The sequence below is a fragment of the Anomaloglossus baeobatrachus genome, chromosome 1, assembly GCF_048569485.1.
Source record: "Anomaloglossus baeobatrachus isolate aAnoBae1 chromosome 1, aAnoBae1.hap1, whole genome shotgun sequence".
Taxonomy (NCBI): domain Eukaryota; kingdom Metazoa; phylum Chordata; class Amphibia; order Anura; family Aromobatidae; genus Anomaloglossus; species Anomaloglossus baeobatrachus.
The window spans coordinates 374459809-374485139 of record NC_134353.1 but is presented as its reverse complement, the minus strand read 5'-3'; the positions used below and the strand labels follow the sequence as shown (position 1 = coordinate 374485139).

Genomic DNA, 25331 nt, shown 5'->3' with positions numbered 1-25331 from the left:
TCCATTAACTGTTTAGGTAGAACCTTACCTGAAGATAATAACTAACAAATACCCTACAGTAATTTAAAGAAATAGTAATAATATGTATATAACATTACTGTACCCAATGAGGATGGTCCCAAACTCTAGTAGTTCACCTCACTATGTGCCTCAATAGAGAGGTCAAAGAAGAACCCAGGCCTGACTAAATGTGCAGCCCAAAAAGGGGAAGCCACACCCCTATATGTACAAAGTACAAGAAACTACTTCCTGCTGGGTAATTGTTTTTATCCTAAGGTTTTGCACTTGTTCAATAGGTGTTCAGACATTTTTTCGTTTTGTCTAATGTATTAAGTTAGGACCGTATGTGTCCATATGCTTGATGTACAGTGACCAACTTAAATGGGGTTGTCGTTTCTTACTTTTTTGACTAAGGGCCGCTTTACACGCTACGACATCGCTAGCAATGTCGAGCGCGATAGCACCCGCCCCCGTCATTGTAACGATATGTGATGATCGCTCCCGTAGCGAACATTATCGCTACGGCAGCGTCACACGCACCTACTCCACATATTACTGCAGCAATAACGATAATTGGGAATAGGGGGGCATGTCACCGATTAGCTATTTTGAACGTTTTTGCAACGATTCAAAATCGCTAATAGGTGTCACACGCAACGACATCGCTAACGAGGCCGGATGTGCGTCACAAAATCCGTGACCCCAACGAGACAGTTTTAGCGATGTCTTAGCGTGTAATGCGGCCTTTAGAACGTTTTTTGTAAATATGTTTTTCATTTAAATCTTTTTACATTTGCCATTTTTCCCTTAGCTAAAAGTGAAAAATCAGCAGAAAAAGAACCACTGTTATTTTTACCAGACTGTTTGTTTTTCTGCATTCAGTGTTATCATTTGTTTCCAGGTTTAGGCTATGTGCGCACTAGAAAAGTGATTTTTCTCAAGAAAATTTCTTTAGAAACTTCTGGGAGTTGAAGATTACCGCACCTGCGGCAAAAAAAACCGCACCAAATCCGCGGGAAAAACGCATGCGTTTTTGCCGCGGATTTGCCACGGTTTTACCGCGGTTTTTCCGCAGGTTAGTCCCTGCGGTTTTTTATGCTGTAACTGCAATAAATAATATAGATAATAGATAATCGATAGACAAATAATAGAAAGAGGGAAAGATGGATAGATGAATAGATAGATAGATGAGAAAGACCTATATAATGTCCCACCTCCCTGCATATTCTAAGCTGGCACCCTTTAGTGACTTTCATGTGGCACTAAAGGGTGCCTAGCCTTGTATTTAGCCATAAAATAAATACTTTAAAAAAAAAACATGTGAGGTTCCCCCATCTTTTGTAGCCAGCTAGTGTAAAGCAGACGGCTGCAGCCTGCAAACCACAGCTGGCAGCTTCACCTTGGCTGGTAATCCAAAACAGAGGGCACCTCACGCTGTTATTTTACATTAAATAAATAATTTAAAACAAAAAACGTGAGGTCCCCCCCAAATTGGATCACCAGCCGAGGTAAAGCGGACAGCTGTGGTCTGGTATTCTCAGACTATGGAGGTCCATTGTTATTGGACACTCCCCAGCCTAAAAATAGCAGGCCGCAGCCGCCCCAGAAGTGGCGCATCCATTAGACGTGGCAATCCTGGCGCTTCGCCCCAACTCATCCCGTTGCCCTGGTGCGTTGGCAAACGAGGTAATATATGGGGTTGATGCAAGATGTGTAATGTCACCTGGCATCAAGCCCTGGGGTTGGTGAGGTCAGGCGTCTATCAGATACCTGACATCACCAACCCAGTCAGTAAGAAATAAAAAATAAACAACAATAAGTTTTATTTGAAAAAACACTTCCCACATTCCCTCTTTCACTAATTTATTGAAAAGAACAATCAATTCCATGTCTGGCGTAATCCAATAAGGTTGGGGGGGGGGGGTCCCCACGGCGATCCATACCATAGTCACTGTCCCAGTCAATGAAGAACAGAATGTTCCCCATTGGCTGGGAGAGCAATGCAGTGACCTGAGCTAACATCAATAGCCCTGGTCACTGCAGGGGATGCCGAGCGCTGCTGTCAGGAGGATAGATGAGATCATTACCTGCTGTGATGATCTCCTGCAGTCCTGCCATCAGCGCTGTCACTGCCTTCTATGCCCGCCGCGTTGTCAGCAGTATCGCGAAAGCCCGTGACGTCACCGCTAGTGACAGTCTCGGACCACTCGCGAGACGGGCATAGAAGGCAGTGACCGCGGTGACGTCAGGAGGCAGGAGATCGTCACAGCAGGTAATGATCTCATCTCACCTCCTGACAGCAGCGCCAGTCATCCCCGCGGCTGCACGCACTGCTGTGTGTCAGTGTCTGCCTGCGCTGCAGCGTGCCAAGCTGCTGACACTGCGGGCAGACACTGACACACAGCAGTGCAGGCAGTGGCGGGGCTGGAGCAGGACACAGACTGCACGGGCACCTGGAGGTCACACGGAAGTGCTTCTTTGCGGCGTCCAGGGAGTGTGACGTGTGTGTTTACTCTGCTCCGCTTCCTCTTCCTGGCATAATGACATCACTTCCTGCAAAACCGCAGGCAGCGATGTGCATTACCGCAGGTAAATCGCGGCTATACCGGGGGTATACCGCACATCATTTGCTACCTGCGGTATACCCCTGGTATTTCGCGATTACATTGCAGTGAATGGAGTGAAATATCGGGGGTATACCGCAGGTACCTGCGGAAAAGAAGTGACATGCAAATTTTCTCAAGAAAATCTTCACAAGGAATTTTCTTGAGAGAAAAACTCAGTGTGCTCACAACTATATTTTTTTCCCATAGGTTTTGCTGGGAAATGTCTGCAGAAAGATTTCAAACATTTCTCAAGAAATTTCCGCAGCAAAACCGCGGGTAAAAACGCCTAGTGCGTACATACAGTGCCTACAAGCAGTATTCAACCCCTGCAGATTTAGCAGGTTTACACATTCGGAATTAACTTGGCATTGTGACATTTGGACTGTAGATCAGCCTGGAAGTGTGAAATGCACTGCAGCAAAAAAGAATGTTATTTCTTTTTTTATTTTTTTTTTTTTTTAAATTGTGAAAAGTTCATTCAGAGGGTCATTTATTATTCAACCCCTCAATCCACCAGAATTCTGTTTGGTTCCCCTAAAGTATTAAGAAGTATTTCAGGCAGAAAGAACAATGAGCTTCACATGTTTGGATTAATTATCTATTTTTCCAGCCTTTTCTGACTAATTAAGACCCTCCCCAAACTTGTGAACAGCACTCAAACTTGGTCAACATGGGAAAGACAAATGAGCATTCCAAGGCCATCAGAGACAAGATCGTGGAGGGTCACAAGGCTGGCAAGGGGTACAAAACCCTTTTCAAGGAGTTGGACCTACCTGTCTCCACTGTTGGGAGCATCATCCGGAAGTGGAAGGCTTATGGAACTACTGTTAGCCTTCCACAGCCTGGACAGCCTTTGAAAGTTTCCACCCGTGCCGAGGCCAGGCTTGTCCGAAGAGTCAAGTCTAACCCAAGGACAACAAGGAAGGAGCTTCGGGAAGATCTCATGGCAGTGGGGACATTGGTTTCAGTCAATACCATAAGTAACGTACTCCACCGCAATGGTCTCCGTTCCAGACGAGCACGTAAGGTACCTTTACTTTCAAAGCGTCATGTCAAGGCTCATCTACAGTTTGCTCATGATCACTTGGAGGACTCTGAGAAAGACTGGTTCAAGGTTCTCTGGTCTGATGAGACCAAGATCGAGATCTTTGGTGCCAACCACACATGTGACGTTTGGAGACTGGATGGCACTACATACGACCCCAAATATACCATCCCTACAGTCAAGCATGGTGGTGGCAGCATCATGCTGTGGGGCTGTTTCTCAGCCAAGGGGCCTGGCCATCTGGTCCGCATCCATGGGAAGATGGATAGCACGGCCTAACTGGAGATTTTGGCCAAGAACCTCCGCTCCTCCATCAAGGATCTTAAGATGGGTCGTCATTTCATCTTCCAACAAGACAACGACCCAAAGCACACAGCCAAGATAACCAAGGCCTGGTTCAAGAGGGAAAAAATCAAGGTGTTGCAGTGGCCTAGTCAGTCTCCTGACCTTAACCCAATTGAAAACTTGTGGAAGGAGCTCAAGATTAAAGTCCACATGAGACACCCAAAGAACCTAGATAACTTGGAGAAGATCTGCATGGAGGAGTGGGCCAAGATAACTCCAGAGACCTGTGCCGGCCTGATCAGGTCTTATAAAAGACGATTATTAGCTGTAATTGCAAACAAGGGTTATTCCACAAAATATTAAACCTAGGGGTTGAATAATAATTGACCCACACTTTTATGTTGAAAATTTATTAAAATTTAACTGAGCAACATAACTTGTTGGTTTGTAAGATTTATGCATCTGTTAATAAATCCTGCTCTTGTTTGAAGTTTGCAGGCTCTAACTTATTTGCATCTTATCAAACCTGCTAAATCTGCAGGGGGTTGAATACTACTTGTAGGCACTGTAGCCTAAGGGTTCCTTTTAAAGGGTAGCCGGGTTTTAGCAAATTTTAAAAGTTTAAGCAGTCATGTAACAGCCTCGTTAGACAGACCAACCGCCATTCCCTTGCGCACAGGATGATCAGTAATGTATCGTTCTGTGCACAAGGACTCATTTCTCTCAGCAGCACGTGTCCCTTTTACACAGGGTGATGTGCTGCCGAGGTAAGTGATTTTTAAGCAAGTTTATATCGCTTGGTGAATGAGCTTTTTGCATATTGAATGATTGGGAGCCTGTATTTACCTATATTTACCAATATCTGGTGACCTTACTAATTGCAGGATGCAATAGACCGCCATCCAAGGTTCACATATATAGTGCCTGACACCCCCGATCTAGTAATATGGGTGTGACCAACAGGCTGTAAGTCGGCATGGTGTTCTACACGTATCTGTGTAACTGTCACCTTTATACAAGCCTTATCCGTGTGCAGCCACCCTCTCCATGTATGGTAGGTGTGCGAGTGGTTGTTTCATCAGTATTTTGCATCTGTGCTGCCTCCACCTAAATCATGGGGGCCTGATGTATCCTGCAGTACATTAACCCCTTCACGACCTTGGACGTACTGGTATGGTACGTCTAAGGTCGCTTCTATCCCTTTAATACTGGCTCGTGCGGCGAGCCCACATCTTTTACCTTACATCGGCTAATCTCGACTTTCGTGCCTGTTAACTAGTTAAATCGCGCTGTCTGAGATTGACGGCGGGATTTAACACACTCCAGCGAGGAGCACGTCATTTCCCGCCACATGAATGAAATCATAGGGCACCGATGGGTAGTCATGACAGCCGGGGTCAGCTGATGACCCCTGTCGCTGTTATGACAAAGTTGCTGGGAATATCGGCTGAGTGCTGGCATTCACATGTCATAAATATTTCTGCTGTTCAAAGGGAGTTAAAAAAAAAAAAAAAAAAAGTAAAAATATGAAAAAAAAATCCATAAGTTAAAGGGGTGGTTCACCCATATTTTTTATTGTCTAGATTGATATTATATTGAGAAACAATGTTTCTCTCAAATACCTTATGTTGGCAATAGTGCCTGTGAGAGGCGCTATTGCAGACTGCTGTTACCCGCTCCATGACCCCCGGGCTCCGTGACCTCGGGGATCCGGTGACGTCTTGTCAAGTTCCTGACACCGCAGCCAACCACATTGTCTGTGAGTGACTGGGTATTGGGCGGCGTTTCACTGCTCGTCACAGCCCATCTGCTTCCTTCTCCCTCACAGCAAAGTGCTGCAAGCAGGAGAAACGCTGAGTTGTGACAAGCGGTAAAACACCGCCCACGGCTCAGTGAGTCAGGAAGACTGGGGCCGGCCGCAATGATGAGACGTGCTCAGGAACTTGACGTGACGTCACCGGATCCCCAAGGTCACGGAGCCCGGCTTCTTTTTCTGTGATGTCCCTAGCAAACGGCCAGTGTAAATAGGTCCTTACTCTTCAAAAGCAATGTTATCCTTATATTTACCATTTTAGTTTTCAAGATCTCTCCTTGCAGTCAGTAATTGGTGTTTTCCAGGCACAAGTGCACACTATATCTCCAGCATGAGACAAGCTTCTCAGTAAGGCATCATTCAGACGTCTGTGTTATTACTATGTACGTGAAAAAAACGCTACCTGTGTCCATGTATGGTCCATGTGTCAGTTTATACCATCAGTGTGTCATTCGTGTTTTTGACATCTAAAAAACAAACTGATACAAGACAGACATATAACACGAACGTCTGAATGAGGCCTAAAGGCTCTGTCACACACAGAGATAAATCTGCAGTAGATCTGTGGTTGCAGTGAAATTGTGGACAATCAGTGCCAGGTTTGTGGCTGTGTACAAATGGAACAATATGTCCATGATTTCACTGCAACCAAAGATCTGCCAAAGATTTATCTCTGTTTGTGACGGGGCCTTAAGACATTGAGAGAAGCCAATGAGCATCTAGTCAGCACATGATAGGTAGTATACAAATTGCATACTTGCACCCCATTGATTGCCCACGTGTGCTACAGAAAGAAGATTTGACAGCTTAGTACGGACTACTATATACCATGGGTCAGTGCTATATAGTATTACTGTTAGTCCAAGGTCACACAAGCAACTTCTGAGTCACATAACAGTGAACCAATGGTGGAACATGAGCTCATTACTAGAAGTGATTGGACATAGAGAAATGTAGAAAGGACACATATCACATACCCCTCCTGTATGTGACAGATTGAGGCACACGACAAAAGCCCAATTCAGAAGGGTCTCTATCAAACATACCACTATCACAATAAAGGCAGCCTTTAGCATTGATAGGAAGCTAATTATTGCTAGGTCAGCCTGATCTTTTTATACAGTGTGTCTATTGAGATTGAGTGTACCGAGCATGGCTAGCCCTCACTTCTGTATTGTTCTTTCATTGCAGGTTGGTTTTATTGACTACATTGTGCATCCTTTGTGGGAAACTTGGGCTGACTTGGTACACCCCGATGCCCAAGAAATATTGGACACATTAGAGGACAATAGAGAGTGGTATCAAAGCATGATCCCCCAGAGTCCATCCCCTCCCCACGAAGAACAAGACCTCGACAGAGGGAGCACCGCAGGAGACAAGTTTCAGTTTGAACTGACACTGGAGGAAGAAGGAGAGTCTGACACAGAACAAGAAGAGAGTCCTGTGGAGGAGGAAAACAGTGACTCAAAAATCCATGTCACCGACGATTCAGCCCAAGTCAGCGATGAAACCGATCAGCCATCTCCGGTAGACACCTGCAGAAGTGTATCCAACCAGTTGGACCGCTTAGAACTCCCATCCAAGAACGCTCTGACCAAGCAGAAAAAAGTTTTGAACTTCGATAACCTGAAATTATCAGCTGAAAGGACGCTGACCCAAAAGGACACTAGGATGGCGGCATCCGCTAATACTGCAGGGCAAGAGACTTCAGGCCAAGGGGAGGTCTGTTTGGACCAAGAGGGAAACATCACATATCTTCCTTTAGGAACGTAACGCCAAATTGTCACATCATTTTAACTTTATTTTATTTTTATTCACGCACACTTTGCATTTTATTTTTATGGAAAAAATAAGTATTTTAACAAAACAAACTGATATCAGAAGAAACAAATTGTCCCCAGCATCAGTGAAATCACACGGGAGGGCATAGTGGAGTGTCATATGGTTCTATTTCTTTTCTAGTTTTGGAGGCAAGGAATTCCAATCTCTAAGCTGCCAGTAGGTTGCTGTTCTTTTCTGGTAGAAAGGGAAACTATAGCTAAAATATTTGCAGTATTTAAACACGTTCTAAAGTTTACAAAGCCTAAAATGTGCACCTGAGGCTCTCTAGCTGCTGGTGGCCCACACGTGCCAGTGTGCAGTCCTTTGCTGTAGCCGGTTATGTTGTGACCTTTCATTTCATGAGCGGAGACACAAGGGATAATATAAGTGTGCATAGCTATAACTTATATTACAATCCTTATTTGTAAGGAGCAAAGTTATAGTTATAGTTTTTCCCTTTTTGGCGTTGCGCCAAGAACTAATTTGGCCTCAGAACCTTATTTATGAAGCTGCTTGGAACAAGGGGAGTAAGCAATGGGTAGAGGTAATGTTTTTCTGTTTTTTTGAAATCTTTATTCTCTACCACCCCATAATATTTTGCTATCAATAGAGATAGGTGGATGCCTCAGTGTCTCCCCCTAAATACATTAGCAGCCATCGATAGATGGCTCCAAGAAGTCTATTGAAGGTAGCGTCAGCTTGGATTTCCCAGCAGGGGTTCGTAGCAGCAAAATTTAGATAATTTCTGAATGCTTGCATCTTATCACGGCCCTGGTATACTACCAGAATAAAAAGGGCTGTGGGAGCACAGGGGTAAAGACGAGATGTAAGAATCTCGTTGGACTATAAAATTTAGAAGATGGCTGAATATGCTGGCTGGGATTTACAATTGACGTGTATGATTTCTCATTTCCAATGCCTCTAATGATTATGCATAACACGGGTCTTTGGTTTTTACTTCTGCAATGTAAACCTTCCTGATATCGGAATGTGGGGGGAACAGGCGTGGTCTATGTACGCATAGGGACGCCAGATAATCTAAACCTCAGGGTATGGTAGAAATGCTGTATGTGTGTTCTGATTCATGTGTAGCAGTCAGCTGACTGGTGTTCATACTTTCTTAACCCAAATGTCGCACAAGTCTATGGCCAGAGATTATTGGATTTCCAAAAAAAGGCAGATCAGCTGCTCATGTGTCCTTTTGGCTTTAAACACTATGAGGATCCACAAATGCTAAGCAAATTGCAGATGCAACCTAAATTAACTGTGCACTGATTTCTTCATCTGAGATAAAATAACGCTATAGCTGGCCATACACTTAACAAAGCGATCGGCTGACCGCTATTCCTCCCGATCTCCTCACTACACATACTGTACACGATTGTCAGAGTCGTTAAACAAAGAAGAAAAAAAAGCTGCCAGGGAGCTCTGGCGGTGGCCTCTCTTCATAGAGTACTAGGGTTTGGGCATGTTGAAATTGAATATGCCCAATCCTTCTTTTCCATGACTCCTACTGTCACAGAAGAATCAGAATACCTCCATGCATGTTAGATTGTTGGCCAACCTGTCCAAAGTGGCACCTTTTCTTTTACAGGGAGGGTCTTTTTTTATTGTACAGAGTATAGCCATACTTCACATACTTTTAATTAAATTTTTACCCTTGGGCTTGTGTACAGACTTAATTGCCAAATTATGTCCAGGTAAATTGGCCTTTTAGAGTAGAGTTGGTGCCATGAATCTGATTTGGAGGGAAGGAGGGCGCACAGGACATCACCACCCATACAAACTAGAACAAATCGTTGATGGCTTCTATTGACATCCGGTCAAGGTTATTGGTTTAATCTAGCAACAAAATGGCCTCATCTGTCTGTGATTTTCTGTGTTCCAGTATGTTAGTTGCCTTCTGTCGTGCATATTGTCGCTGTTCTCTTTAAAGTGTTCATATCCCTGATATTTGGCTGATCTGCCAGGTCACAAGTGTGTCAGCGTGCATTCTTGCAAAGCTTTCCATTTGGGTTGAGAAATGGGAATGCCCTCCAGAGGGATATGGACTCCCTTTTAATTTATTGTACTAACGTTTCACTTTATTTTAATGTATTTGTAGTTCACTTTTGAACAAAAGCCACAATTGTGTGCACACGTTTCTTGTCTCTGATCTAACTTTACTGTGATTTGCACTCAAAATGCTGCATTACTATAATCTTGCACTTCTCAACAACATCGGTGAGATAATGCCCAAGAGGCAGAGAACAGTCGATTGCTGGTTAGAAGGCTGTGGTGGGTGTTACGGGCATCTCTTGTAGGGAAACCACCCTAGCTGCTGTGCTATAAAACACTACTAGAAGGTGATAGGGAGAACAACTGTGTTATATTCTGCCCCCATATAATATACTATCCCCCCCAAAAAAACACTGTCCTAAAAGAAATCCCTCACTATGTGCCACGCCACAACGACTTAGTCCTTGTTCACACACTGCAATTTGCTGTGGGAGTTTTTTTTTCTTTATTCCTCTTCTTCCTCCAACACACACATTTTTTTTTTCTATGGTGATAAAAAGGCAGTGTTTTCCAGTACCAGCGCAGTGACTGAGATGTCTGAAAGCTCACGCATGTGCTGCTTATTATTTCCTTGTAGACTTAAAGGGAACTTGTCAACAGATTTGGCAACTATAAACTACGGCCACCACCAGTTTGCTCTTATATACAGCATAATAGAATACTGTATGTAAGAGCCCAGACCGCTGTGTAGAATGTAAAAATCACTTTATAATACTCACCTAAGGTGCGGTGCAGACTGGTCGAATAGGTGTCTCCATACTCCGGTAGCGGCACCTCCTCTTTTGGCCATCTTTGTCCTCCTTCTGAAGTATGGGTGCATGATGCCTCCTACGTCATCCACACAAGCCGACACAGGTCCTGCGCAGGCGCACTTTGATCTGCCCTGAGCAGGGCAGAGCAAAGTATTGTAGTGCGCATGTGCGGGACCTCAATGCCGGCTCGTGTGCATGACGTAGGACGTGTTATGCACCCAGGCTTCAGAAGAAGGAGGACAAAGATGGCCAAAAGAGGAGTCGCCGGTACCGGAAACCAGAGACATCCATCCAACCACTCTGCACTGTACCGCCCCTTAGGTGAGTATTATAAAGTGATTTTTAGGTTCTACACAGTGGCCTGGGTTCTTATATACAGCATGTTAGAATGCTGTATATAAGAGGTGGTAGCCGCAGCTTATGGTCACCAAATTTGGTGACAGGTTCCCTTTTAAGCCATCAGATCAGCATCATGTCAATTCTTCCAGCATTTTTCACCCATTTTAGAAGAATAGAAAAAAAAAATCACATACCATTAGACTTTCATTCCTGATTTTTGTTCCGGCACTCTGATCTGGGACATGTCTCCGAAATTTTGCACGGACCACTCGGTCCTAGGAGAAAAACTAGTATGTGAAAGACTGACTTGACAATGAGGCCTTTCTGCGTATGGTCACCTCCAAATGAACATATTTTAGCTGTTTGCAAGCCCTGTTTTTATGGACAAGACAATCTTTTGGTTTTACTTCAGTTTCCTTGTTGATTTGAATCATTTTATGGTTTACATTTTTTTCTATATTCTGATTATTAGGGTTAATGTACTGGTACAATGTAGGCTTGTGTGCAGAACAGGATCAGAACACTGTCACGAATAACCAGCTTTAATTCTCCTATACTCATGGATCAGCAAGATGGTTGTGTACTATATTGATTGAAAATGATACACTGGTTAAAGGGGTATTCTGTCCAAAAGCATTTCCCCCTTTTCAATGGAAAGGTGCTAATGAAAGCCACTGCTGTATCAGACCTTATCTGTATCATTCTCTTCTGTAAATGTAACTTCTGCTCCAAGAGATGCCTATAACACCCACAAGAAGCGGTTCTTCACAGCAGTATTCTAGTGGAAGGTCCTTTTAACAGTGGATAATCATATAGGGAAGCCATAGTGGACCTTAGTGGAGAAGGTGAAAATGTGCCATTCATTCTGCTGCAATAGTGAACCGTTGTTAGTCATTAATGTGTCAAGCCTGGATTCAAAGAAGGACCCCAATATGCTGAACGTCACACTAATTTTTTTTTAGCTTTGAGGTTTCATATAGGGCATCCTTTTCTAAATCCAGGCCGAAATCTCTTTTAGAATTGTCACAAACCATATTTGTTTTATTATTTTTCGTAATAAAAAATTTATCTTTTTGCTTGTTGTGAATGAATTATTTCAAGAAAAAAAATCAAACACATTAGTACTTGTGTTTTCACGCTTTGCAAGATATCGCCTAGATAACTATGAATTATTTAACAAATGTTGAAACAGCAGTATATTAGTATTAGTGTATTAGACTCTGACCATGTTATCACGTAGGGGGTTTTTGTGTGCTGCTTCTAACAGTGCACCAACATGGTTGCTTGAACTGTCTCAATTTACAGTAAGTTATGGAAAAAAGAAATGTAAAAAATGCAGTTGTGTGGAATCCCAGCATTTCTACATTAATAAGCGCTTCAAAGTTTCACTAAAAACATGTCACAAAAGGGGAATATTGCATAAAGCCTCCTTCACACATCCATGTCTCCGATACGTGTGACATCCATTTTCACACGTACTGGAGGCACTTACGTAAACCCATTGAAATCAATGGACTTGGTCATACATCTGTGTTTTCACAGAGTCCATATGGCGCACATGCGTGTCCATGTGCTCCACATGTCGAATTGTCTGTTTTCTGCCACCACCACAGATCGCACACTGATGTGATCTGGGTGACATCAGTGAGACATGCACCGGAAAAAACATAGGTCATATAAAAATAAAGAACTGTTTATACTTGCCTGTCTCCGGCGCTGCTGTTGCTTCCGGGTCCCGCTCATTAAGCTCATGCATATTCACTGCACTGACCACAGACAGGAAAGCAACAGCAGCGCTGGGGACAGGTAAGTATACCACCAGCACATGCTGTCCCATGTGCTATCCGAATGTCACAAGCATAGCAGGGACCGCACAGTGGACACTCTCATACGGACCGTGCAAAACGTTTGTGTTTTGCACAATTGTGTGAAGGAGACCCAATTTTTGCGCAGTCTTAAGGCCTCCTTCACATATCCACACAAAACACAAATGTTTTGCATGGTCCATGCTGAAGGTGCGTGTGTGAGTTCCATGTGCTATCCGTGTGACATATAGATAGCATACGGACAGCATGAGGTGGTATACTTACCTGTCCCCGGTGATGCTGTTACCTCTGGGTCCGCTGTCAGTGCAGTGAATATGTATGAGCTTAATCAGCGGCCCTGGACGCAACACAGTGCGGGGGAAAGGCAAGTATAAAAATGTATTTTTGACCCGTGTTTTCTGCGGTACGTGTCACACGGATCACATCAGTGTGCGGGCCGTGTGACATCAGTGCTGCAAGCAGAAAACAGACATGTCATTATGTGGTGCAATGGACACTCATATGCTTCACTCGGACACAAGGTAAGTGTGACCAAACCCATTGATTTTAATGGGTCTACGTGTGTCCTTGTCTCCGGTATGTGTGAGCACGGACGTCACACATACTGGAGACATGGATGTGTAGAGGAGGCCTTAAACCTGATGTACTGCTACTTACCGTGGGAAAATGAAAAATCTGGGGCTAATGATTAAAATGTACATTTTATTTAGAGAAATAAAATCTACATTTTTATCATTAGCCCCAGATTAGCTGCCCAATGGTATAAACCTTTGTGAAACAAACACCTGTGGTGTCAATATGTTCATAGATGAATTCATAAGGGATGTAGGTCAATTTGGGAGGGATGCTTCTGATGTTTTGGCACCTATGGGGCTCTGCCAGTGTGACCTTGCAGTCATATACTATTTCAACTAGATCTGCACTCCAATAAGATGCCCCATTTCATCAAATCTCATCGCAAAGCAATTACTTAAGCAACAAAAAAAACGCACAGCGGGCACAAGATTTATTTATAATAAAAAAAACAAAAAACGCACAAAATAATTATTGTAGGAACTTAGCCAAAGGCCTTGTGTACTTTGAGTATTTGGTGTTTTTGTTTTACCTTAGGATTTGTAGCCAAAACCAGGAGTAAAACAATCAGGAAAATTGTAATAGAAACACAGTCACCACTTCTGTATTATTACCCACTTCTGGTCTTGGCTTACAAATACTGAGGTAAAAAACTCCCCAAATTGTCAATGTAGAGACACGTGGCCTAGTTGTACACATGGCTTGTATCCTCTGTCAAGTTTCCACAGCAGTAAATACTGCCCTTCACACGTCTGAGTCGCCAATAGGTGTGGTGTCCATTTTCCCATGCAAACTAATGAGAATCTATGGAGATCTTCACATGGACTGTGTGTCTCTGTGAACCACGCGCAAGTCCGTGAGATCCACTGATAAAATATCAATATCACACAAATGACATCCGAATGACACATACCGAAAAAAACTGATAATACTGAAATTACTGGGGGGGGGGTGATGTGTAAAAGATGTGCAAAGCTAGAGAGCAAGATACTCGATAGATGCATACATATCTTGCACATATATTTAGCCAAGTAAATAAATAATTAAAGGAAAAAATTATGTGTGCTCCCACCCTATTTTCATGACCAGCTCTGGTAAAGCTGCAGCTGTGGGCTGCAACCCTCAGCTGTCTGCTGTACAATGGCTGGTTCTGAAAAATACAAGGGATCTCACACTGGGGTTTTTTTTTGGGGGGGGGGGGGGATTGTTTGTGGTTCTTTTTTTTTGTTTTGAACTATTTAAATAAATAATAAAAAAAAATGGAGTAGGTTCCTCCCCATTTTCAATAACCAGCCCAAGGTACAGCAGACAGCTGGTGGTTTGTATTATTAGGGTGGGAAGGCCAATGTTTATTTTGCCATTCCCAGCCTTTTGGGGTTGATACCAGCAATCAATTCACAGCTGGCATCAAACCCTGCTGTTGGTAATGGAGAGGCATCCATCAGACACCCCCATTACTGACATAGTAGATGTAAATAGGAAAAACCATACCAAAAAAATATTTTATTTAACAGAAAACTCCCCTCACTTTAGCCCTCATTCATGAATTTATTATAAAAAATAAATAAATCTTTGAAGTTCTGACATAATTCACATGAAGGTCCCATGACATTCTGCAAAAGCAAGCCTGATGGACCTAAAAAGAGAATAACAAAAAAAAAACAAGTAATATGTCATAGCTGTAGAAAAAGACATGGACTGCACATCAAAAGATCACAAGTTGATCTAATGCCTCTAGGTACCAATATGTCTACTTGGAACAGGAATTTCTTGGTTTAGTATTCTGATCAAACTGTATGAAGCCCACTGCCAAGTTACACCAAACCTCTGAGTGGATCCCTAAATTATTTAAGCCTTAAAGGTGCAGCACTGTGTGCCAACCACTGCCGCAGCGACCGTGCATGAGCAGGGCAGGTGACCTGGTGCCTCACAACACCCTTGCTACAAGGCTGAGTCCCCAAGTTGGGAGGTTTTGTGTCTGTGGGGCGGTGTGGCCTGGAGTGTTGGGGATTCTGCCTTGTAGCATGGGTGTTGTGAGGCACCAGGTCACCTGCCCTGCTGATGCACTATTATTACGGCATTTGTTGACACACTGTGCCACTGCCTTAAGACTTAATAATTTAGGGACTCACTGAAACGTTTACTGTGACGTGACCATGGGCTTCATACAGTCTGATCAGAATGTTAAACAAAGAACCTCATGTTCAGTTGTATAATTTTTGCCTAACAACATTCGATCAATTTATGATTTTTGGATGTGTGGCTCATGTATTTTTCTCCAGTCATGTTATATAAAGACAAGAAACAGTCCCTTGTTCACCAACTTATTCCCAAAAGAACCCCAAACAGCTCCACCGTAATCTCCATGGAGGTCCCACGACATTCCCCCAACTCAAGTGTCCCAACCAATGAAGAACAATCAGGGAATGAACCCGATAGGTTAGAACACCAGCCACTGCCAGCTCTCGCAATGTGCCCTGTGAGAGCCACCACCACCGGCGGCTGTGACGAGCAGAGATGTCATGAGGTCACCACATTTCACAGTTGCCAGGTCACACAAAGTAGCGTGACAGCCAGTGGCAGTGAACTGTAATGATCTCATGACATCACTGTTCATCACTGCTGCCAGACATTGAGCAAGGCCTCTCATACCTAGTAGGCACGTGACCACATGTATGCATATACTTGCGGTCATGCACTCACCTGTTCCCGGAGAGGGAATAATCCTGACAAAGTGCACACTGCATGCTGTGAGGATTTACAAGTCACATAGCTTGACTGCCCCAAACCTGGACAACCCCATTAGATTGACAGGCTTTCTGTATGAGATTTCTTAAAGGGGTTTTCCAGGAATAATAATCTATTGCTTCCAGGCTCGTCCAATGTAAAAATGACAAAATGAACTAAACTCACTCACTGTAGATCCAGTGCGGCCTAGCTATTGAGACCTGAATCAGTCATGATGTCACCACTGCAGCCTGTCAACAAAGACCAGGGGCAGCGTTGGGGAAGCAGCATCAGATCTGCAGTGGGTGGGTTCAGTTCATTCAAGACAAGGAACAACAAATAATTATCACTGGCTTTTTGTCCTATTTGTCCTATATGGGGAAAAAAAGTCATGTGTCTCCCGTTATGGTGACATATAACCACATGTTTTGAATTCATTTTAAAGTTATAAAGCGTAGAAAATACAATTGATAGTGCTGTGATCTTGCGGACCTGCAAAATAAAGTTAGAATGGTATGTACTGTATATCGCATAGTGAACTAAATTAACCATGAACAACTACCCTCACCACCACTTCCCTGGGCTCTGCTTTCAATTTCTGGCTTAAACAGGTTGTCTGATCTAAATCCACATGTCTGCAGTCATTCTATGTGACTGCAGACTTGTGTATCCTCACATCCCACACACTGTGCACTGTGGGGATTCGCCAGTTTCATAACCTGGAATGGCTCTTACGTGGCCACGGCTAGTGATTGTAGACTTGTGAATTTAGACCGGATACAAGTGCTTCTCAATAAATTAGAATATCCTGAAAAAGTTTTAATTCTTTCAGTAATTCAGTACAATAAGTGAAATGCATGTATTATATAGAGTCACTACACACAGTGATCTATTTCATGTGTTTATGTTAATGTTGATGATTATGGCTTACAGTCAATGAAAACCCAAAAGTCATTATCTCAGAAAACTAAAATATTATATAAGACCAACTGAAAAATGATTTTAATCTCATAAATGTTGGCCAACTGAAAAGTCAATACTTGGTCAAGGCTCCTTTTGCATGTATTACTGCATCAATGTGGCGTGGCATGGAGGTGATCAGCCTATGGCACTGCTGAGGTGTTATGGAAGCCCAGGTAGCGTTGATAGCAGCCTTCAGCTCATCTGCATTGTTCGGTCTGATGTCTCTTCTTCTTGACAATACCCCATAGATTCTCTCTAGGTCAGGCGAGTTTGCTGGCCAATCAAGCCCAGTGATACTGTGGTTATTAAACCAGGCATTGGTACTTTTGGCAGTGTGGACAGGTGCCAAGTCCTGCTGGAAAATTAAATTTCATCTCCAAAAAACTAGTCGGCAGAGGGAAGCATGAAGGGCTCTACAATTTCCTGGAAGGCTGCTGTGTTGACTTTGGTCGTGATAAAACACAGTGGACCTACACCAGCAGATGACATGGCTCTCCAAACCATCACTGATTGTCGAAACTTCACACTAGACCTCAAGTAACTTGGATTGTGGCCTCTCCACTCTTCCTCCAGACTCTGGGACCGCGATTTCCCAATGAAATGCAAGATTTACTTTAACCTCAAAACATCTTGAACCACGAAGCCACAGTCCAGTTCTTTTTCTCCTTGGCCCAGCTAAGAAGCTTCTGGCATTGTCTATTGGGTGTCATCATTGTCTATGAGTGGTTTGACATAAGGAATGTGACAGTTGTAGCCCATGTCCTGGGTACGTTTGTGTCCACTCCTTGTGAATTTCCCCCAAATTTTTGAATGGCCTTTTCTTAACAATCCTATTAAGGCTGCAGTTACCCTGGTTGCTTGTGCACCTTTTTCTACCACACTTTTTCCTTTCACTCAACTTTCCATTAATATGCTTGGATACAGCAATCTTCAGCTTCTTTAGCAATGACCTTTTGTGGAGAGTACCAATGACTGCCTTCTCGACATCTGTCAAGTCAGCAGTCTTTCGCATGATTCTGTTGCCTACTGAACAAGACTAAGGGTATGTGCGCACGTTGCTTTTTACCTGCTTTTTTGCTGCTTTTTCTTCTGCGCTGTTTAATGCCAAAATGGATGTGTTCTTCTATTCAAGCAAAGTCTATGGGAATTTGGGTTTCTTGTTCACACTATGTTGTTCAAAATGCTCCTTTTTGTGGCAGAACTTTGGTCAAAAACTCAGCTTTGCAGTGCAAAACCCATATGGCAAAAACAATTGACATGTTGCTTCTTTGAAAAGCTGAGTTTTTGACCAAAGTTCTGCCTCAAAAAGGCAGCATTTTGAACAACATAGTGTGAACAAGAAACCCAAATTCCCATAGACTTTGCTTGAATAGAAGAACACATCCATTTTGGCATTAAACAGCGCAGAAGAAAAAGCAGCAAAAAAGCAGGTAAAAAGCAGGTAAAAAGCAACGTGCGCACATACCCTTAGGGACCATTTCAAATGCTTAGGAAACCTTTGCAGGTGTTTTGTGGTAATTATTCTAATTTTCTGAGATAATGACTTTTGGGTTTTCATTGGCTGCAAGCCATAATCATCAACATTAACAGAAATAAACACTTGAAATAGATCACTCTGTGTGTAATGACTATATAATATAAAGTTTTCCCTTTTTTGTATTGAATTACTGAAATAAATTAACTTTTTAAGGATATTCTAATTTAATGAGATGGACTTGTAAATCCTTTAATGAGACATGTAATGACTGACAGTCTGCTCTCCTGATGTACATGTATTTGGTAACTCACACTTTCATATAAAATAAACTCTGGAGCAGATCTTAATGTTACGCCCTGGCAAAACCAGGTTGTCACAGAGCCTGCACAAATCCACCAAAGTGCAGGCCATTCTCCTCCTTGGCACCAACACAGTCTCCACACAGATATACACCAGCCAATCAGGCCCTACTCACCCCCTCCCCAGGAAAATGGGAGGGATCGAAAGAGTTTAGGAAGTGACAGAGCAGAGTTTAGCTTCAGTTTGAGCTGTAGTCAGTGAAGAGCTGACAGGAGGGAGTTGGAGCTCCCTGGAGAGGTTGGTAGTTGGGATTGGAGCCCTGGACTACCGGACTAGGTGGCAGTGAGGGCCGCAGGCATGGAGATCTGGTTGCGGGGAACCTGAGGCCGACCAGGACAGGGTTGTAGCCTGCCAGTGCCGAGAGAGGGGATCCGGTCCGGAGGCCGTTCAAGCGGACTAGTCCAGACAAGAAAGAGACAGAGACTGTGGAAGAAAAGGGCCCCTGGCTGTATATCTGGGTGTGGGACCCGAAGACACCTGCCAAAATTGACCGGCCAGTGGCAATTTGGTTTACAATACAGACTATGTGTGTGGTTACTGACCACCCAAATCATCAGCAGCTCATCCAGGACCACGACAACCGAACTGTGAGTTTCCTGCTCCCTGCAATCCCTCACCATTCTCTGGGCCCCGGGACTACATCTTCCCTACCTGTGGAGGGGATCCCATCTTGATGCCCCGCTCCATCAGCCCCAAGCACCCACATACAAGGCAGCGGCGGTGTCACCATCCCTCACCGCAACCCACAGGTGGCGTACCAAGACAATCCCCTGTAAATATCCCCTTTTCACTCGTGGGCGACGGACGGCCGCGCGAGCGAGCCCTGGATCCGGCTGCCACTCGAGCCACAGTAAGCCCTGGATCCAAGTGCCTCGAGCGGCCCCCCCGGTTGTGATCTGTCCTCCGCCCGCGACATTAACAACTCATTTACAGAAAAGAAAAAAGTGGGTTTCTCTGGAATAAGACATCAGATCGCAGATATCAAGCCATCATTGTATTCCCTCCCTATGACCTACATGCCTGTATAAATGGTTAGGATTCCTCTTACTGACAGATGCCCTTTAATCATAATAAAAAATATAGAAAAGTTTGACTCCCCGTTCACCCATTGAAATACAACGAAATGTAACGTTTTGAAAAGTAAGTAAATTTGGCAAAGTCAGAAACTAATAATTAAAACTTTTGTCATATTATACAGTATATATTTTATTTTTTTCCATAGCGCCAGCCCTTTACACATTCCCCAAACCCGGTATCACAATGTATATGGATATGGAAAATATATAAACTAAGCTTGGGATGCAATAACCAGCGCTCACACAACGCCATTGTTGATATGTGTTTATTGTCAGAGACCGTTGCCCATAGCAACCTATCATATTTTGCTTCCACGTTATATGGAGGTGTCGCACATAAGAACACTTCTGTATTGCACCACTTTTTTCACAGATCTGCATGGAATCTCTTCATGTACTCTGGTGCCACCAGGACCTACAGTACAGCAGCATGGCAAGCTATGGATGCCATATTGTGGGTCCTTGTAATGGTAAACACTACCAAATGGACAGGAATGTGAGAGCTGCAATGGTGGGTTACTATGAGCAACGCCTGTGTCTGTAACTCCAGGCCTTCACTGTTAATGCCATCAACAGCAGGGGGCGCATCACCAGGCAGTGGCACCAAGCAGGGTTCCCGATGACGTCACACAAAGACTAGCGCCGGAAATCATTACTCAGTGGGCACAGGACTGAACTAAAAATGGCCGCTATAGCTTCCTGATCGTCACTTCCGGGAAGAGGGGAACTCTGGGAAATGTGTTCCTACGGAAGGGAATATACCCACGTGACTATCGTGTGGCGCTCTGGTGACAGCTGCGGTGGGACCTGGAGTGTTCGGGTGATGTGTCCCCTCTATAGTGTATAGTGCGTGTCCTCAGCCCACGCTGCCTCCGTGTATGCCGCGCTGTCAGTACGTGTTCAGCATCTCGCACAGCTGACATTGGATTTGTCCCTTTTCCCCCAAGACTTGGGCACATTTCTGAAATCCAGGTGAACGTTTTCCCTGCCTCCTTCCATTATTTTATGAGGAAAACGATTTATACAGCTGCTTGGTCTGAAAATGCCTTCAGTAAGGCTGCTTTCACACATCAGTTTTTTTGCAGTGCGGCACAATCCGGCTCAAAAACCTATGCAACGGATGTGCAGAAAAAAACGGATCCGTTGCATAAGTTTTTCCATGCGGCCTGTACGTTTTTTGACGAATGTGGCTTGATACTGAGCATGCACAGTGCAAAATAAATCGCATCCGGCGTCCATAGGCTTGCATCGTAAATCGCGCCGGATCCAGTGCGATGCAGTTTTTTCGCCGCACAAAAAAACGTGCCAGGCAACGTTCTATCCAGCCACCGCATGGGCTAAATATGCCGCATCCGGCAAAAAACGGCCATGCGGCACAATACGGCGCTAATGCAAGTCTATGCAGAAAAAATGCAACCGACGGCAAAAAAAAACGGTTGCGTTTTTTCTGCAAAGCGCCGTATTGTGCCGCTCAGCAAAAGCCGGATGTGTGAAAGCAGCCTAAACCCTCGGCAGCTGGCCACACACTGATAGGCCTAAGCCACACGGCGAGAAAAACGGTGCGAGTGGAGTGCGATAAAAAATCGCATTCCATGCGGACCAATATTAGCCTGTGTGTCAGCACACATGAGCGATTTATTTTCTCAGCCCTAATCGGACCGAGAAAACAGTCGCAGCATGCTGTGGGTGCAATTCGATCCTTGTTTCTCTCGCACCCATTCAAGTCTATGGGGCGAGAGAAAAATCGCACTGCACTCGCATTACACCGGTGTACTGCAAGTGCAGGGCGAGAATAGCAATAGCCGGCTACGGAGGAGAGAGGGAAGAAATCCCTCCTGAGTGCCGGCCCGCCCCCCGCAGCTGAGGTCTGCGCGCACGAACGGACCTCAGTAGCAAAGACACACGCATGACACTCTGTACTGCCAGCGTGAGCCGAGTGTCATGCGAGGGGATCACAGTAGTCCCCGTATGGCCCCAGCCTTAGGCTGCTTTCACACATCCGGTTTTTGCCGTGCGGCACAATACGGCGCTCTGCAGAAAAAACGCAACCGTTTTTTTTTTCCCGCCGGTTGCGTTTTTTCCCCCGCATAGACTTGCATTAGCGCCGTATTGTGCCGCATAGACTTGCGTTGCACCCGGTTTTTGCCGGATGTGCCATATTTAGCCCATGCGGCGGCCGGATGGAACGTTGCCTGGCACGTTTTTTGGTGCGGCGAAAAAACCGTGTCGAGCTGGATGCGGCGCGATTCACAATGCAAGCCTATGGACACCGGATGCGGTTTTTTTGCACTGCGCATGCTCAGTATCAAGCCACATCCGTCAAAAACCGGACGGGCCGCATGGAAAAACTTATGCAACGGATCCGTTTTTTTCGCCGCATCCGTTGCATAGGTTTTTGAGCCGGATTGTGCCGCTCAGCACAAATCGGATGTGTGAAAGCAGCCTTAATGTGACTCACCAGACCACAGAGGACACCCATGATCCCAGTATTAATACACCTCAGATTTTACCTTCATAGGACCCCTGTGCCCAGTGAATACTGTTAGAAAATTGTACTGGACAATCTACAGTGGAATACTGATATGGGCACAAGATGTGTTTGTAACTCCTATGTCTCCATGGCCTTAAAGGGAACCTGTCAGGTCAAAAATGCGTTATAACCTACAAGCAGGAGCCTGTGTGAGCTAGTAACCCCTTCCTTCCCATCCATGTGTTGTAATAATGTGTAATATGAAAGTAATAAAATGTTTTATTACTTTAATATTCCCTATGTAAATGAGCACAGTCTCTAGCTCCATGGGTGTCTACATGCTTTCCATGGTATCACGCCCATATGGGAGTGATACCATGGATTTACATGAGCGACGTCACGTCTGCTACTTCAGAATCTCGCATGTGCGCGCTTACCAGTCTCGCCACCTTCTCATCCTGGTGTTTACATGTCGGCTTCTGATAAACACTGCACATGACCGCAGGAGTCTTCTAAGCATGCGCAGTGAGCGTCTGAGGCCGACAAGTAAACCTGATGAGAAGGCGGCGAAAATGGTAAGCGCGCACACGCGAGATTCTGAAGGAGCAGACATGACGTTGCTCATGTAAATCCATGGTATCATGGGGCTAGAGACCTGCTCATTTACATAGAGAATATGTAAGTAATAAAACGTATTTCTCTGACGCCTCATTGGGGGACACAGGACCATGGGTGTTATGCTGCCTATCTATAGGAGGACACTAAGTAGATGCAAAAGCATATCTCCTCCTCTGCAGTATACACCCCCTGGCCGGGCCAGGCAACCTCAGTTTTAGCTTAGTGTCTGTAGGAGGCACTTCCTTTTCAAGGTTTGTTATTTTTTGAGGGCGACGGTTTCCTTTTGGGACCAATCTCCCACTACCATCAACGGGCGGGAACGTGGAGTGTCGCCTCCACGTACCCCCTCCTGCGACGCTGGACGACGGGTTCCACAGACACCGATTTTCCAAAGCCCAGGGTAGAGGCCTGTGCCCCTATAGCCCAATTCCTCAGCCCCTCTTTGCAGGCTCTGAGTTAAATATGGCACCGGTGTGACCGGACACAGCAAGCTGACTCTGCTATTTTCACTGCCTGGACGGAAGCAGTGTTTTAAGGTGAGATCCCCCCTGACTGGTTTCCCAGACAAAGGGAGAAAAGACGCTGCAGGGAAGGCTCCCAGGATATTTACAGTATTTATTATGAGAAAGTCCCTTGCTGAGTGCAAGGAGGAGAGCCCCAAGGATCCTGCACACACAGTGTTAACTTTTCTCTAGCTTGCTGGCTGGAGGAGGGGGGAAGTCACTCCTGTTTGCAGAAAGTCCTGCAGATAATTTCCTGATGGCAGGGGGAGGGCTCAGGGACTCACGCTGTTTGCTCTGTTTATTTGCTCTAGCAGAAAAGCCGGCTGATAACCACCAGTGACAAGCTGTGTGCTGACTGGAGGGAGAGGGAGGAAAACTATCAGAAGCTCCCTTCCCGCCGTTTTTTACTACCCACAGCAGGGGGAGCACACTGACTTCATCTTCGCGCTCTTTTAGCGCTAAGCCCCACTTCCCCCCAGGAAAGCGTGCGAAGATCTCCATAGAGCTTAATGCTTCCTGAGGACAGGGCCATCGCCTGATTATGGTGAGGTGCTTGCTTCCCTTGTAGCTCTGCTGAGCATTGCTCCCCCTCCTGGCATACTCCTATTAGGAACATGCAGAATTCTAAGGGCACCAAGAGTGCTAAAGCCCACATAGTCTATTATTCAGCCTGCACTGCCTGCCACGCTGAGCTACCACGTAAACACACCTCTTCTCTCTGTGAGTCCTGTGCCCCTATAGCCCCCCAAGACCCCCCTGCCACCACCGCCGCAACCGTCAGCCCAGAGCCTAGGGCTCCCAGCCCACTGGAATGGGCACAGTTTCTGTCCCAATCCATGGAAAAACTCACAGAACCTGGTGCTGGCTATGCAATGTCGTCCTCCACACCCTTCTGGGTCCCTGGACGGAACGCAGCCTGAGGATACCCCTATGGAGGATCCTTCTGAGGTAATCCGGGCACATGCTTCACCGGTTGCAGGGATCAGGAAAAGAGCACACGGCCGGGTGTCTCCAGCGGGCTCTCCCTCGGGAGCACACAGGGCAGGCTCTCCCACACGCTCCACGGCTTCTGAAGAGCTGGAGGAGGGAGAATGCTGTTTATACCAAGAGGATTCCTTGGGTTCAGCCTCCCCAGATGATCAAACTGCAATAGACTCCCTTATAGCAGCAATCAACCAAACTCTGCATGTGGAGGATCCCCACCCACTACCACTGACCATGCGGTCTCCTTTAAGAGGGCAAGGAAACCCCAAAAGGTTTTTGCTGATCACCCAGAGTTTCAGGATATCCTCACAAAGCAAAGGGAGAAGCCTGACAGGCGCTTCGGTAACCGAAAACTCATGGAGTCCCGTTACCCTTTTGCCTCACCTGCCCCTAAGGACTGGGCCGATCCGCCCTCGGTCAACCCCCCCGGTCTCCCGCCTTACCACAAAGATGCTCCTGTCTTTACCCGATGGTTCCTCCATCAAGGACCAGACAGACAGGTGGAGCACCTCGCCCGCTCTGCTTTTGAGGCTGCGGGTTCCTCCCTCTCGCCCTCCTTTGCCGCTATGTGGGTCGCAAAGGCGATCTCGGTCTGGGCAGAATCCCTTAACACTTCGCTTGAGGAATCCCAGTTCACTCATACCTTCACAGAGGTAACAGCTCAAATTGCCGCTGCGGCGGAGTACCTCATGCAGGCCTCCATGGACGCTGCTACCTGCGCAGCGTTTGCCGCCTCAAATACCATAGCCATCCGTAAAGCTCTCTGGCTCCGACAATGGCTAGCGGACTCTGCCTCCAAGAAGTCTCTCACGGGCCTTCCCTTTTTTCCAGACCGATTGTTTGGCGAATGTCTGGACAAGCTCATTTCTGACGCCACGGGAGGAAAAAGTACCTTCCTCCCCCAGCTGAAGTCCAGGACGTCCTTCACCAGACGTCCACAGTCCTCGTTCCACTCCTTTCAGAACTCATTTGGTTGGTCGACATCCCGTGCTGTCCCCGCCACCAGCCGCGGACTACGCAGGGACCGACCTTCTA

General features: G+C 45.4%; 2 protein-coding genes across 6 annotated transcripts in view; both read left to right on the top strand.

The window, feature by feature from the left end:
* PDE4C (phosphodiesterase 4C) overlaps nt 1-11798 on the top strand; it is a 574417-nt gene extending 562619 nt beyond the window's left edge. For all 4 annotated transcript variants that reach the window (XM_075352494.1, XM_075352496.1, XM_075352495.1 and 1 more), the window contains one exon: nt 6941-11798. In XM_075352494.1, the coding sequence (XP_075208609.1) occupies nt 6941-7522 (582 nt within the window). In that variant the 3' untranslated portion in view covers nt 7523-11798. The remainder of the gene's footprint in view (nt 1-6940) is intronic.
* Nucleotides 11799-20480: 8682 nt separating this feature from the next.
* LOC142293300 (mpv17-like protein 2) overlaps nt 20481-25331 on the top strand; it is a 42187-nt gene continuing 37336 nt past the window's right edge. For both annotated transcript variants that reach the window (XR_012751288.1, XM_075337818.1), the window contains exon 1: nt 20481-20693. The gene's annotated coding sequence lies outside the window, so the exon portion shown is untranslated. The remainder of the gene's footprint in view (nt 20694-25331) is intronic.